This window comes from Chrysemys picta, chromosome 1 (assembly GCF_011386835.1).
Source record: "Chrysemys picta bellii isolate R12L10 chromosome 1, ASM1138683v2, whole genome shotgun sequence".
NCBI classification, from domain to species: domain Eukaryota; kingdom Metazoa; phylum Chordata; order Testudines; family Emydidae; genus Chrysemys; species Chrysemys picta.
In genome coordinates, this window is record NC_088791.1 from 291,629,108 (window position 1) to 291,645,049 (window position 15,942).

General features: G+C 44.7%; 2 protein-coding genes across 5 annotated transcripts in view; one reads left to right on the forward strand and one right to left on the reverse strand.

Annotated features, from left to right (window-relative positions):
* Positions 1 to 12,640, reverse strand: part of ELF1 (E74 like ETS transcription factor 1) — a 140,388-nt gene extending 127,748 nt beyond the window's left edge. Inside the window, exon 1 of one of the 3 annotated variants that reach the window (XM_005301471.4) lies at positions 12,506 to 12,640. The gene's annotated coding sequence lies outside the window, so the exon portion shown is untranslated. Of the gene's footprint in view, positions 1 to 12,103; positions 12,252 to 12,505 lie in introns of those variants that run through there. The other 2 variants (XM_005301472.4, XM_042842680.2) reach the window with 2 other exon arrangements.
* The window catches only part of WBP4 (WW domain binding protein 4), a 34,413-nt gene continuing 30,827 nt past the window's right edge, over positions 12,357 to 15,942 (forward strand). Inside the window, exon 1 of one of the 2 annotated variants that reach the window (XM_065581168.1) lies at positions 12,357 to 12,435. Coding sequence is in view for 1 of the 2 variants with exons in the window: in XM_005301468.5 (XP_005301525.3) it covers positions 12,736 to 12,737 (2 nt within the window). In the remaining variant the exon portion in view is untranslated. Of the gene's footprint in view, positions 12,436 to 12,597; positions 12,738 to 15,942 lie in introns of those variants that run through there. The other variant, XM_005301468.5, reaches the window with a different exon arrangement.

Sequence of the window (15,942 nt, forward strand, 5' to 3'; positions counted from 1 at the left end):
CAGGGAGAAGAGAGGGTGAGATAACAAAAGACTGAAATGTTTAACTCCTGTATTTTAATGTCATGCTATAATATATAGATTAGAATAATTGTTATAAATGTATTACAAGATGTCCTCTCATTGTGTAACTTGTTTTAAAAAGAAAATGTCAAAAACAAGATCTGTCACACACAACCATAACATTTGTTTACACGGGTCAACAACAGGATTTAAACAATGGCCATTCAGACATCCAGATCAGATCTGTATTACTTGAGCTATAGAAGTATTTGCAAGTCTCTATTTAGTTCACCCACTGGATCAGACTTAACATACTTTCCCAGGGGGTTACATAGTTGCTTACTGGATAGCAATCACATACCGGGGGGGAAAGCTCAGTGGTTGAAGCATTGGCCTGCTAAACCCAGGGTTGTGAGTTCAATCCTTGAGGGGGCCATTTAGGGATCTGGGGCAAAAACAGTACTTGGTCCTGCTAGTGAAGGCAGGGGACTGGACTCAATGACCTTTCAAGGTCCATTCCAGTTCTAGGAGATGGGATATCTCTATTAATTATTATACAGACACTCCCTGACTTACGCAAGCATTCCGTTGCAGAACGCCTTGCGTAACTCAAATTTTGCATAAGTCGGAAACGTATACCCGACCATTACGCAAAAAAACAAAAAAACAAAAAACAACTATTTTTAGCTCACAGAACTTTTTCTGTAAGTGCGGATTTGCGTAAGTCGGGTTTGCATAACCCAGGAGGCGTCTGTACAGGAGACAGTTATGTCCCTATTTTGGGAGAAGATTGTGTAGTGGTCAAAGCTCATCTAACCCAGTGGTTCTCAACTTTTCCAGACTACTGTACCCCTTTCAGGAGTCTGATTTGTCTTGCATACCCCAAGTGCCACCTCACTTAAAAACTCGGGCTTTGGTTTCAGCCCCATGCAGCAGGCTTAGGCTTTCTGCCCTGGGCCCCAGCGAGCCTAACACTGGCCCTGGCGACCCCATTAAAAAGAACTTGCCCACAGTTTGAGAACCGCTGCTATAGTATGTAGAGCAGTACAGAACAAATAATTGTCTGAGTGAAATTTTAGTTTGTACTGAGTTCGCTACTGCTTTTTATGTAGCCTGTTGTAAAACCAGGCAAATATCTAGATGAGTTGATGTACTCCCTAGAAGACCTCTATGTAACCCTGGTTGAGAACCACTGACCTAACCAAAGCATGCTCAGTATGAAAGGAAGCATGGCTAAGAAGTTAAGATTTGGGCTGGAGGTGTAGGTTCTATTCCTGACTAAGCCTGCAGTAACTCTGTGTGAGAGATTTGGAGCTGCACAATGTTATGAACACAGTATGACAGATATGACAAGATTCTCAGCAAACCTTATGGAATTAAGTTAAATCTTATTGAATTACATTTAATACCTTTGAGATCCATTGTATTGAAAATGTGAATGTCTGTGTACTATTGGGGGATTGTATGGAATTTCTCTAGGAGGAAGAAGGATTAATGCAATCTCTGGAAGATAACATGACCTTCAAAAGACTATGCTGAACAATACAGAAGACAGTTGATCTTTTGGGACAATATGTGTGAAGTAGAATTCTTAGAAAGTACTTGGGAGGATTACAAGCCCACACCTATGACTCAGCCTTTGAAGCTTTGCTGGGGTGGGGGGAGAGGGAGGAAGACCTTTTGTCTGTTGATCACCTGTAAAGGGAGGGCAATTCAAAGACCAATCTGGATTCTCCAGGGCCAATAGACAAAAAGGAATTTTAGATAAATAGCCTGGTCCTAAACAGGCTCAGGGCTTTTGTTCTGATCCCACAAATGGGCAGGACCTCTAGTTCACAATCCTTATGGAAGGGTTGGAACAACTAACAGTTGGAACAACTAACATCAATCAGAGCCCTTGTGGAGGAAGATTGGAGGGGGGGTTGACCTCTGATAAGACTATTACCACACATGTATTTTACTGCTTTTAAACATTCACTCTGTAGTACTTTTACCTTAAGATTAAAATACGCTTGCTTAGAAAGAACTGTGTGGTAACTTATAACTGTAGCAATTACACTGTGTACTGTCTGAGGAGAGAAGCAAAGCAGGTCTGCTGAGGCAGACTTCCCTTTTGCTGCAAATAACACAATTAAGACAGGGAACTGTTCCGCCTGGAAACACCCCAGACAGAAGGGAGAGAGATGAGGGTCTTCACGCAAGAGAGGCAATGACTAGGGAGTCAGAAACCTAAGAGTGGGCATCCTTACTGAACCTCTGACGGGAAACAGCTGCAGTTGCCCTGAACTGTGACACTGAGGTCTAACAGTTGTTTGAACATTGTATGCAACTTGATCAATGCAGGGAAGTTATTGTATATTTGGATTATAAGACTTTCCTCTAGAAATGCATTTAATCTATCTTACTAGGGGGCTGTAGGAAAAAAAACAGGGAAGCAACACAAGCAGCCCTAAGCACACACTTGGAAGACAATGGGGGCAGCTGTTAACTTTAAGAAGCCTGTCTCCACCAATTTGAAAACTTTGTTTTGTCAAAGCTGGGGTTACTAGATTAAAAGGCTACAAACAGTTAAAAAATGTTGATTCCTAGAAAGTGGAGTGAGTTGTCCAGGGCTGGAAATGGGAGCATCAGACAGACAAAGAGGCTCTGTGGAAGAGACTATAGGGGAGCTAGTCCTACTATGGTCCCCATGTAGAATAAGGTTAAATACCTGGTAAGCTAGACATGCATACACTGTGTTTTATTGTTTTAAGTTCTGTTTTCCCAAATGCTTTTATTTGAAATAAATGATCCATGGTTTTAAGGCGACTATTTGGTCACTGATTACCACTGTCAGTGCCCCAGAGGGAACATAACTGCATGGTCAAAGACAAGGGTAATCAATTATTTTTTGTCAAGGTCCAAATTTCTTGGTCAAGATATAGTCAATGTCCAGACTCCAGGGAGAATAATAAAAAATCCAACAATAATGATAATAAGTAAATAAAAAGATTTTAGGGTTCATTCAAAAGTGTCTGGTGGTCTGGATTTGGCCTGTGCTCTGCCTATTGACTACCCCGGTCTAAGCCTAAATTAGAGCTACTGAGGCAATCACAGTAAGTACCAAAGGACTGCCACGCAAGACCTGGCCTGAGAGTGGGAGAATCACATAATTCCCCTCCAAAGCTCTGTTAACTAACTTGTAAAATGAGTTAGCAACTCATACTTAACAACCTTCTCAGGTTGGGATTCATGGCATTGGTCACTAATAAGTGTGAGGCGGTGCATGGGAATATAAACCACACTCAAACTATGTCTACACTACAGACCTTACAGTGGCACAGCTGAACTGCTGCAGCTGCACCACTGAAATATCTCCGGTGTAGCCGCTCTATGCGGATGGGAGAGAGCTCTCCCACTGGCATAATTAAACGACCCACAATGAGCAGCGGTAGCTATGTCGGCAGGAAAGCATCTCCTACTGACATAGCACTATCCACATAGGTGCCTTTGTCGGTGAAACTTACGTCAGTCAGGAGTGTGGTTTTTTCCACACCCCTGATCAACAAAAGTTTTACCGACAACAGTGCTAGTGTAGACATAGCCTAAACAGACATGAAATTTGAACTCATCTCCTGTTTCCCAGCTCAACTTTCTCCTAAGATATGGGTGTATTTAGTAAGAGAGTTAGTCTCTAGTTTTTGAAATTTCTTGCAAAGGGTGTCCCAAATAAACCTATGAAACGGATGTTGCCAACTCCAAGTGTTCAAAAATCATGAGTTAAACCATTAAAAAAAACATGAGATTAAAAAATAATTAAGTTTGGGTTCTTCTTTGCCTTCTTGGGTTTTGAGCCCTTAGGTTCATGTTTTCAAGCTTTTGTCTGCAACGATAAAGGCTAGAAATTTCCTTGTTTAAAAAAAAAAAAAAAAAAAGGATGTAGCTATGTTCAAGTCTCTGAGCTGGGACATCACAAGAACACACATTGTGAGACTCATGATAAAAATCACAACCGTTGGCAAAACTACAATCCATGGAAAAATTTCAAAACAGGGATCATATTGGAACTCTTATAATCCTGTCAATATCAATCCAATTTTCACCAAGTCACCACAAAAGATTCAAATAGTACTCAAAGTTTATTTTCTGTTTCACTTTTTGCCATGTTGTGACGTTATTGACATAAACTGGGACCATATAGATCATTGTTGCAACCAAGGTCCTGTAGTGGCACCCAAATCTTGTATAAAGGGGGTCAAATGGGGTGTCTAGGAAAGGTTATGGTTTACTGGTTATGATTATGCTGTCTATATGTGTGTATCAGTTTTGTAGTCGAAGTTATGAATATTGGCTCTATACTGTCTGTATGGCAAACTTATGCTATGCTTCTGGGTGACATCCCAGACAAGCTGAGATTAGCTCTGCCTAGCCTGCTTGATGGCCCATTAAGGACCATCAGCTATACAATGGACCCATTGAGAGAAGGCAGATACGCCTTGTACCTCAGCAAAGTATGCAGGGACTGGCCCATGTGACTCCAGACTCCATGTTGCTGTAATTTTCCGCAGTAAGAACAAAGAGGTGTTCTTACACCTGGAAAAGACTATATAAGGCTGATGCCTGATCTCCATCTTGTCTTCAATCCTGCTTCTTACCTCTGGAGGAACTTTGCTACAAGCTGAAGCTTTGAAAAAAGGACTGAGGACCCATCCCAGCGGGGGATGTATTCCAGAGACTTGATTTGAACCTGCAGTTTATTCCATCGCTGCTGCAAGCCTGAACCAAGAACTTTGCCATTACTGTATGTAATTGATTCCATTTAACCAATTCTAACTCTCATCTCTATCTTTTTCCTTTTATGAATAAACCTTTAGATTTTAGATTCTAAAGGATTGGCAACAGCGTGATTTGTGGGTAAGATCTGATTTATATATTGACCTGGGTCTGGGGCTTGGTCCTTTGGGATCAGGAGAACCTTTTTCTTTTACTGGGGTATTGGTTTTCATAACCATTTGTCCCCATAACGAGTGGTACTGGTGGTAATACTGGGAAACTGGAGTATCTAAGGAGATTGCTTGTGAGACTTGCAGTTAGCCAGTGGGGTGAGACTGAAGTCCTCTTAGTCTGGCTGGTTTGGTTTGCCTTAGAGGTGGAAAAAACCCCAGCCTTGGGCTGTAACTGCCCTATTTGAGCAATTTGTCCTGAGTTGGCACTCTCAGTTGGGTTCCGCCAGAACCGCATTGTCACACATGTCAAATGAGATTTTTCTTCTCTTTCTTTCTTTTTTTTAAAAGATAGAGGTTTAAAGCCCCCTTTACACTGAAAATTTCTGACTCAACCTTAATTTTGTTAATATGCTAGATCCTTACCCAATGGATAGCACAGTATCATCAATTTCACTGGATATAGAATTAGGCCATATAGGCTGAATCCTACAAACTTTTACTCATTGGGATAGCCCCTACACACAGGGGTGTTGACAGGGCTGCTCACATGAGTGAAGCCCCAAATCCTGCAAATACTGAACAGTGAGACTACTTAGATGCTTTCAATGTTCGTATGCACGTTTGCAGAATCAGAGATGAACTTCTGCCAGCATGGCTATATTGATCAAGGGTATTAGGAGGTGGGATCCCTATCTGGTACCCCCTAATGCAGATACAATTATAACAGCAAAACTGTGCTTTTACAGATGCAGTTTGTTTTGTTCATAGCTGGTGATTTTATTGTACTGGAACGAAGCATCTTTGCCAGTTTAGCTATGTCCACACTAGGGGAACTTTGCCAGTACAGCATACTGCATTCCCATACTGGTAAAGCATTCCCAGTTTAGAGATAGATCTTTATAATGAAACAGACTATCTTGTTTATCACCCTAATATGACTTCTCCAGTGCTATCTAAATGAGGGGGGGAAATGGGAAAGCAACTGGTAACTTCGCTGTCTACTGAAATACCACTTATTTAAAAATCCACGTTAAAAACTTATATTCAAAGTGTGAACCAAGAAGTCCAAAGGTAAAGCCGTTCACTGGAGAAATGGTGCGAGATATCAGAGGCATCAGCTCAGTGCATATATATCACTTACCATTTATACAACAGGCACAAAAGAATGGATTAAGGATGGAGTGTCCTTCCTTAAAATTTTTTTGCTTACCTATGGTGTAGAAATAGATTTGTGTTACAGTAAAAAAATGAAGAAAATATGGAAGTATAAACATGATTTCATAAATATCTATGACTCAAGTGCAGCTCCCAAGCCAAATGAAACTTCCACCTTTAATATGGAAGCATTCTCAAGGAGACTACAAGTCTTTGTGCCCAATGTTCTAATTTGATCTGAGCAGACAGCCATCTGGAAGTCTGTTCCAGGTTATGCAATTTAGGTGCAGCCCCAAGGCTGCTGATAAGATACCAATACAGTCCCTGCTAAACTACAGTCTGACTTGGTTCCTCCAGCACTTGCACCAGGAAATTTTTGGAAAGTGTAGGGGACAATTTCCTGGTGCAAGTGCTGGAGGAACCAACTAGGAGCAAAGCTTTTCTTGACCTGCTACTCACAAACAGGGAAGAACTAGTAGGGGAAGCAAAAGTGGATGGGAACCTGGGAGGCAGTGACCATGAGATGGTCGAGTTCAGGATCCTGACAAAAGGAAGAAAGGAGAGCAGCAGAATACGGACCCTGGACTTCAGAAAAGCAGACTCTGACTCCCTCAGGGAACAGATGGGCAGGATCCCCTGGGAGAATAACATGAAGGGCAAAGGGGTCCAGGAGAGCTGGCTGTATTTTAAAGAATCCTTATTGAGGTTGCAGGAACAAACCATCCCGATGTGTAGAAAAAATAGTAAATATGGCAGGCGACCAGCTTGGCTAAACAGTGAAATCCTTGCTGATCTTAAACACAAAAAAGCTTACAAGAAGTGGAAGATTGGACAAATGACCAGGGAGGAGTATAAAAATATTGCTCCGGCGTGCAGGAGTGAAATCAGGAAGGCCAAATCACACTTGGAGTTGCAGTTAGCAAGAGATGTTAAGAGTAACAAGAAGGGTTTCTTCAGGTATGTTAGCAACAAGAAGAAAATCAAGGAAAGTGTGGGCCCCTTACTGAATGAGGGAGGCAACCTAGTGACCAAGGATGTGGAAAAAGCTAATGTACTCAATGATTTTTTTGCCTCTGTCTTCACGCACAAGGTCAGCTCCCAGATTGCTGCACTGGACAGTACAGCATGGGGAGAAGGTGACCAACCCTCTGTGGAGAAAGAAGTGGTTCGGGACTATTTAGAAAAACTGGACGTGCACAAGTCCATGGGGCCGGATGCGCTGCATCCGAGGGTGCTAAAGGAGTTGGCGGGTGAGATTGCAGAGCCATTAGCCATTATTTTTGAAAACTCATGGCGATCGGGGGAGGTCCCAGATGACTGGAAAAAGGCTAATGTAGTGCCCATCTTTAAAAAAGGGAAGAAGGAGGATCCGGGGAACTACAGGCCAGTCAGCCTCACCTCAGTCCCTGGAAAAATCATGGAGTAGGTCCTCAAGGAATCAATTATGAAACATTTAGAGGAGAGGAAAGTGATCAGGAACAGTCAGCATGGATTCACGAAGGGGAAGTCGTGCCTGACTAACCCCAATTGCCTTCTATGATGAGATAACTGGCTCTGTGGATGAGGGGAAAGCAGTGGATGTGTTATTCCTTGACTTTAGCAAAGCTTTTGATACCGTCTCCCACAGTATTCTTGCCGCCAAGTTAAAGGAGTATGGGCTGGATGAATGGACTGTAAGGTGGATAGAAAGCTGGCTAGATCGTCGGGCTCAACGGGTAGTGATCAATGGCTCCATGTCTAGTTGGCAGCCGGTTTCAAGCGGAGTGCCCCAAGGGTCGGTCCTGGGGCCGGTTTTGTTTAATATCTTTATTAATGATCTGGAGGATGGTGTGGACTGCACTCTCAGCAAGTTTGCAGATGACACTAAACTAGGAGGCGTGGTAGATACCCTAGAGGGTAGGGATCGGATACAGAGGGACCTAGACAAATTAGAGGATTGGGCCAAAAAAAACCTGATGAGGGTCAACAAGGACAAGTGCAGAGTCCTGCACTTAGGACGGAAGAATCCCATGCACTGCTACAGACTAGGGACCGAATGGCTAGGTAGCAGTTCTGCAGAAAAGGACCTAGGGGTCACAGTGGACGAGAAGCTGGATATGAGTCAACAGTGTGCTCTTGTTGCCAAGAAGGCTAACGGCATTTTGGGCTGTATATGTAGGGGCATTGCCAGCAGATCGAGGAACGTGATCGTTCCCCTTTATTCGACATTGGTGAGGCCTCATCTGGAATACTGTGTCCAGTTTTGGGCCCCACACTACAAGAAGGATGTGGAAAAAATGGAAAGAGTCCAGCGGAGGGCAACAAAAATGATTAGGGGTCTGGAGCACATGACTTATGAGGAGAGGCTGAGGGAACTGGGATTGTTTAGTCTCCAGAAGAGAAGAATGAGGGGGGATTTGATAGCAGCCTTCAACTACCTGAAGGGGGGTTCCAAAGAGGATGGAGCTCGGCTGTTCTCAGTGGTGGCAGATGACAGAACAAGGAGCAATGGTCTCAAGTTGCAGTGGGGGAGGTCCAGGTTGGATATCAGGAAAAACTATTTCACTAGGAGGGTGGTGAAACACTGGAATGCGTTACCTAGGGAGGTGGTGGAGTCTCCTTCCTTGGAGGTTTTTAAGGCCCGGCTTGACAAAGCCCTGGCTGGGATGATTTAGCTGGGTGTGGTCCTGCTTTGAGCAGGGGGTTGGACTAGATGACCTCTTGAGGTCCCTTCTAACTCTGATATTCTATGATTCTATGACTTACCTACCGGATACAAAATAAAAGGACCTCAACAAAGATATATTTTTTTAAATGGCTGCCTAAAGTTAGACTCCTGTGATCATATTTAGGATTCTAAATAAGCAGCCAGATTTTCAGAAGTGCTTAACATCCAACATCTCCCTCTGACATCTATAGGATCTTTTGAGTACTCAGCACTTTTGAAAAACCAGTTCACTTTAGAATGATGCATAACTTAACAAAAAAAAAAAAAAATCTTGGCCCAAATGTGGAAAAAACATATGCCAAAGACCATTAGACAGACTTTTGAAGCAGCTCTGCCAGCTTTTGTGGTACTTAGTCCATGCTGGCTCTATGGCACAATTGTTTTAGGCACGCACTTCATTGCAGGATTAATAGGTTTCTGAGGCACACAATATAGGGTGAGTCTACCATGCCAATATAATTTATGAATGGTTTATGAGCTTGGAAGGTGTGGGTTTCTAGAGCTCACAACTTTGGGAAGCAGTTTTCTGCAGCTCCTCTATAAATTAGTTCTTAGCAATTGTGAAGGCATTTTGAGACAGATTAGGAACATGTAAACCACTGCTTTTATTTATTTCAGAGAGTCCACTTTAATGTTTTCCTCACTAGTAAATTAAATATTGTGAACTAAATAGTGTAAACTAAAACTTCTTATAATTAAATTTAAAAAGTTCTGAATTGACTTACTTTGCATGTTAAAAATTCTGTAAATTGACTGAAAAAAACAAATTAAATTGCTATTAGACTGCATTAATGTTTCAATGTAAATAAAAAGAAATTTTTGTATAGTATTCAAATTTGTCCGCTGGGTGGCAGTCATGATTCACTGAGCCATACATACATACAAACATACACACACAAAATTAAGCATCGAAAATGTTATGCCTGTTACATGTCTGGAAACAAAAAAACAGCAGTTAAAAGGAACAGTAAAACCATCCCACTGGGCTTCTGCACATAAATCACTTAGCTTGCTCCCAGTTTTAATATCTTCACATTGGCTTCTGGTTTGCGCTAGTATGGATTTTAACGTGCTGCTCGCACTTAACACTCTGCAGGAGGTCTATAGCTCTGTAGGACTTTGCATCGTTTCACCGGACATACAAAGATTTAGCCAAGTTTCTTAATACTAATTCATAGCAATACTTTAACAGCTTCTTCAGAGTGGTTATGGTGGAATCCAATTTTGGTATCTCTAAAGCTGAATGCATAATAAAAAAAGTTATGAAGACCAATTATTTTACATATAAAGGAGAAATTTTTAGACATTAGTTCTTTAATATTTTCCTTAAAGTGAAATAGTCAAAAGAAATGTTGGTCCAATAGCCAGCAATATTCCTTTCTAAATACAAGTTTTAAGTTTAGAGCAATACAAAGAAAGTATAATAAAACCAGTATGATTTTCCCACCAAATTCTCATTGAGTCATCTTAGCAGATTCATTTCACCGTTTATTTTAACAACTATTTCCAAAGAAGAGTATGTAGACCAAGTTTCAACCCAATGTACATTTGATAACTAAGTTGTAAACTACACAAAAAAATGGGGGCTTATAATGGAAATGCTGACAGATGTAGAACTACTGCAGTTAGCTATGACATTCTGACCACACAGCCTCCTCCAGAAAAAAGCAAAATTACTTTCTTTTTTTAGTGTGTTCTTTAGGAAGCCTAAGAGTAAAAAAGTTTGTTGCTATATTTGTTTTCTATTTTTGTTGTGAATTTAAGATAACATTTTTGTTCCATTTACAACCCACATTTTTTTTTTTTTTTTTTTTTTTGTTAACAAACAATAACGGCCTCTGTATTTAATGATTCATTTCAGACTTTTCATTGGACTTCCTCCTCCTCCCCTGGATGACAATAGCAAAAGCTGACAGTTGTGATTACCCCCCTTACCCAGACACTTGGATTGTGTAGAAAGAAAGAAAACCCATAACCTGGGAGTGGGGGGGACCAGGCTCTAAATAGTATGGGGGCCACAAGGAGGGGAGTGTTAAGACATTTAAACTTACTCTGATCTACTTCTCCAATATACAAATAAAGATGATGATCTGCGCCATGTTTAAGATGATTCCCAGCCAACTCAATGCCTAAGAGTCATAGTTATTAAGTGATAAACATCATCAGGTCCAGATGCAGAAACAGCCAATCTGGGGCTGACATGTAGATGTATTTAGAAAGAGGCAGCAACAGCCTGCTGTTGCTGCAGTGAGTACAAACACACACACACTGTCTGGCAAACACATGGCGCAAGCACACCTTCTATTTCTCTGAGCCCAGCCTGGAGCCCTTCATTACAGGACAAGACCAAATAGTGCTGAGTGCACAGGTGCGAGTGTATGTAACTCTACAGCGCTGCACACACTACACAGGCGAAGCAGCCACCTGAAACTCCCCCAGTCCCTCTAACACCAATGCCAGTCCAGAAAGCCAACCTGAACCAGGACAGCTGCCATGGGCGGTTAGGGAAAGGAGTCCTTGTGAGGGGCGACATGGTGGGAGAGGATCTCGTATGGGGGGGGGGAGAGAGCACCCCAGGGGAGGCACAGAGGGTCAGGTGAGGGGAGAGAGAGTGGAGAGCACCCTGGAGGGGCACAGAGGGTCAGGTGAGGGGGGGTGGGAAAGAGTGCGGGGGGGGGCACAGAGGGTTGGGGGAGGGGAGAGCCTGGGGGGGCAGAGAGGAAAGAGGATGGGGGGAAGAGCACCCCAGGGGGGCACAGAGGATCAGGTGACGGGGTGGAGAGCACACTGGGAGGGCACAGAGGATCGGGGGAGGGGCACAGAGAATCGGGGAGGGAGAGCCTCAGGGGGAGAGCACCCCAGGGTGGACACAGAGGATCAGGTGAGGGGAGGGCAGAGCCCCAGGGGGGCACAGAGGGTCTGGTGAGCAGGGGCGTGGGGGAGCCGAGGGGTTTGGGTCTGGTGATGGGGGGAGCTTAGGTTCTGAGGAAGGAAAGTGTGTGTGTGGGGGGGGTCTGGTGAAGAGGGGGAGCCTGAGGGTAGGATCTGGTGAGGGGAAGCCCAGGGGAGGACCACTGTGAGGGAGGTTTGCTGAGTGGGAGCGTGGCGGGGGCCAGGGGAACGAGGGAGCCGGTGAGAGGGGAAGCGGGGGGGATTTCTGGTGAGGGATGTGGGGGAGCACACAGCGGGGTCTGGTGAAAGGCAGCACGGGGGAGCCGGGGGTCAGGGGCAGCCGGGTGAAGAGGAGAGCTGGGGCGGCCGGGTTGAGGGGGCCGATGAGAGGGCACCGGGGGGAGAGACGAGCAGGAACAGTTACCGAACTCACGAGGCTCAAACTCCACGGAAAGTTGGCGCAGCCGCGTGGGTCGCTGCGCCGCGCCCCGGCCGGGCTGCGGGCGCCTCACGTACAGCCGGGACTAGCCGGAGCCAGGCGCTCCCGTCCATGTCCCTGGTGTCATTCGCCCCGCCCTACCCCCGCGCCGCGGGCCGAGCCCCGGGGGGGTTCCCAGCCCCGCAGCGGGACTCCCCGCGCCACGGGGCGAGCGCAGCTCCCGGCCCCACCGCCCGGCGAGCCCCTGGGGGCCACCGCCCTCCCCCCCGGCGCTGAAGTTCCGACGAGGCTGTCCCGCGCCTCCCGCCTCCCCCCAGGTGCGCAGCGAGTGTTGGCACGAGGGGAAGGGGCGTTAGGAGCCACCTGTAGCGCGTGCGAGTCACTCACCGAGTCGCCATGGCTCCCTTGCTCAGCGGCTCCCCGCGGAGCGCTGATGACTGACTCTCGCGGGGGGGGCGGGGAGCGCGGCTTGAGCCTTCTCGGCGCCCGTAGCTCCAGACCCTGTGACGGGCCAGACTGTGCCTCCGCTGAGTGTAGCAGCTCGGGGCGTTCGAAAGGGCCCGGCGCGCGGGGCTGGGAGCGGCGGCGGCGGCGGCACCCGGAGCAGAGCGGCGGCGATGTGAGTGTCTGTGAGGGGCCATCCCAACCCCCTGCCCCTGTGTGTGCGTGCGGGGGAGCAGGGAGCCTCTCCCCCGCCGTGTGCAGTGAGTGGAACGGATCCTCCTCCCCATGCACACCCCGCAGCCAGCTCCCCCCCAGTGCAGGGCAGGGGGCTGCCAGCCCCAGCATACACTCTGCTGCGGGTTTCCCGGCAGTGCACTTGCCCCGCTGGGAACCTTCCCCCCCCCTTCCACAGTGCACCCCTCTCCCTAGCCCGGGGCAGCAGAGGACCCTGTCTGCTTAAAACCATCTATGCCTCAAAATAAATCCCTCATCTGTGCCACTAATAACACCCAAGGTGATTAACAGCGAGGATTTGACAAACCTGATTCACGTCTCCCACACTTGGTGCTGTTTATTTTGTTTCTGTGACTCTTGTCTTAGACTGTGGAAAGCAACCTGGGCAGCTTCACTTTTTGTTTCTTGTGAACTTCACTTTCTTGTGCTGCAATCCTTGGGTGGTAAATACTGCAGAGGAGCGTTTACATTTCATTCCCTAAAACAGGACTCCTTGAGTGCCTGTGGCTCTAGATACAGTTGGTGTTGAAGAAATCAGTATAGATACATAGATTTAATACTCTTTTACAGGATTGGAAACAGCAATATTTAATTTTAGCTGTTACATTTTTTTCTTACAATATTTAAGTTTTGGCTTTAATCGACTTAATAATGAGTTAAATAGTCAATGTGAGTCAGGTGAATAATATTTGTTCTAGTGTCCCTTTAATCTCCTTCCTTTATGTTTCTGCAATTTGCATTATTTGCTAAATATACTTAAATACTGTGCTATTTACTTCACTTAGCAATAATAGTGCTTTTGTATGGTTTCCACCACCTGTTAGGATTTCACAAATTAATTGTTCATGCAACCTGAAACAGACCAGTACTTGGTTTAGAGTTTTTTCCCTTCCCTTTTATTCCCTTTTATTTGTATGATGAGGTTGCCACAGTTCAGAGCAACTGTACCTGTAGTCCTGCTCCATGGTCCAACAAGCAAAGCCATACTTGGCTTCCAGCTCCTCTGTCATCCCCTCACTCAGGCAGAAACCTGCATCTCTCTCTCCCTTGAAATTGGAGTTTTTGCAGGCTGCATGGTTCCCTGCTAATACTGTGTTATTCCCAGCAAACCTGAATGGCTAAACAAGCACAGATTCTGTCCTTTCTCTCTTTCCCCCACCCCCCTGAGGCTATTAAAAGTTTAATTGCCTAGTTATAAGTTACCACACATCTCATTCTAAGCAAGCTCATTTATTCTTAAAGCGATAGCATTACAGAGAAAACATAAACAATAAAAGAACCTACATGCATGCTAATAAGCTTACCAAAATCACTCTACCCCAGCTACACAAGTGCTCAGGTAGGAGTCAGTCCTTCGCACGCACAGACTGGGTAAATCAGCCTATGTCTTTATACAGTTTGGGCCTTTCATCGCCAGTCTTGATGAATGGGTAATCAGGATACAGTGATTTTTTCCTCAGGGCATAGCTTCAAAAGGTTAGGTTCACATGCAGTTCAGCCAATCCACATAGTTCAGTCCTTTGATCACACAGGCCCACAATAATACATAATCTTTGCATTTAATATAATGGACTCCAAAGATACTTAAACTTAATTCAATAGCGTATTGCAGGAAATGAGTATTAGATGGGTGTAGGTTGTAACCTGGGCCCTGTCCACATTAGTATCAACCATGCTAGCTACAACTGTACTTAAGGGCATGTCTATACTTGCGACTAAATTGGCACTGCTGCAGTCGATGCAGCGGTGTCGATTTAGCTGGTCTGGTGAAGACCTGCTAAGTTGATGTCAGAGCACTCTCCCATCGAATTTGTACTCCAGCTCCCCGAGAAGCATAAGGTAAATATGCAGGCGAGCATTTCCCGTCAACACAGCACAGTGTAGACACCGCTGTAAGTCGACCTAAGTTATGTTAAAAGCAACAAAGAGGGTATTCACCCATGAAAGCTTATGCTCCAATACGTCTGTTAGTCTATAAGGTGCCACAAGACTCTTTGTTGCTTTTTACAGAGCCAGACTAACACGGCTACCCCTCTGATACTTGACACCATCTAAGTTATGTTGACTTCCATTACATAACTCAACGTAACTGAAATAGCATAATTTAGGTCGACTTTACAGCTTTAGTGTAGACCAGCCCTAACTGTAATTATTGCTAGCATTGTTATTGCACAGTTCCCCACCATTGTGCACTGTTTTTGTTTTTTGTTTGTTTGAGAAGCAGGCTAGATCCTGTAGCTCAGTCTACACAGTGGAATCCCTGTGCCGCCACAGAGACTTAGTGAGTTCAGTGGAGCTCCATGTGTGTTCAAGGATATGACCGCACTGATCCAGTTGTGAATTTCAGCTTATGTACTGCTATAGATGTTATATTGCTTTACATAATAGAAAAACTGACTTTTAAAATAATTTACGATCCAAGGCCCTAATCCACACAGATAGACCCTGCACCAGCCCAGACCCATTGTATGGGCACAAACATCCTCCTATGGAAATTGTCTTGCAGGATAGGAGCCTGTGTTATTTTATTTCTTTGGAATTATACAGTAATAAAAAGGGGAGGAGGGGAATGTTGAATGGAAACAAATTATAGTTAAGAAATGAAATTAAATATCATCTTATCCACTGAGAGCCCGCAGCAAAACACAAAACTCCCCTTTCCTATGCAGTTATAACCCTCATCAAATCCCACCCTCTGCCACAGCCCACATAAATTGATGCATCTTGCAGCATGCCTGAAGGCCAACAGATCCAGGGTCATTTTGGACAGGGTTGGGAATGGGAGAGCTTGTTCCTGATCTGTTGTTTACGGAAAAGGCTCTACCATCAGCCCCCTCTCTTTTAAATCAAGAGGTATCCAGTTGCAGCACTGTCTACAGGTTTTTGATAACAGTGATACAATATTCATGTCTTTTCCCAGGAAAAAGGCTGGGTAATCTTTAGTCAAATAGCACTGTGAATTTAGAATTATTTCTGTTAAAGAAATTAGGCAAGTTGGGATAAATATCTCATAAAGCTCGATTGGTGCCTCCTAGTTTTAGCATCCTGAGCAGGTAAACCTGTATTGTCACCTCAGCTGAAAATTCAGGATACACATTGAAATGAGAGAGAGATTTCAAGGTGAGACTAGTACACAATAAGTGAAA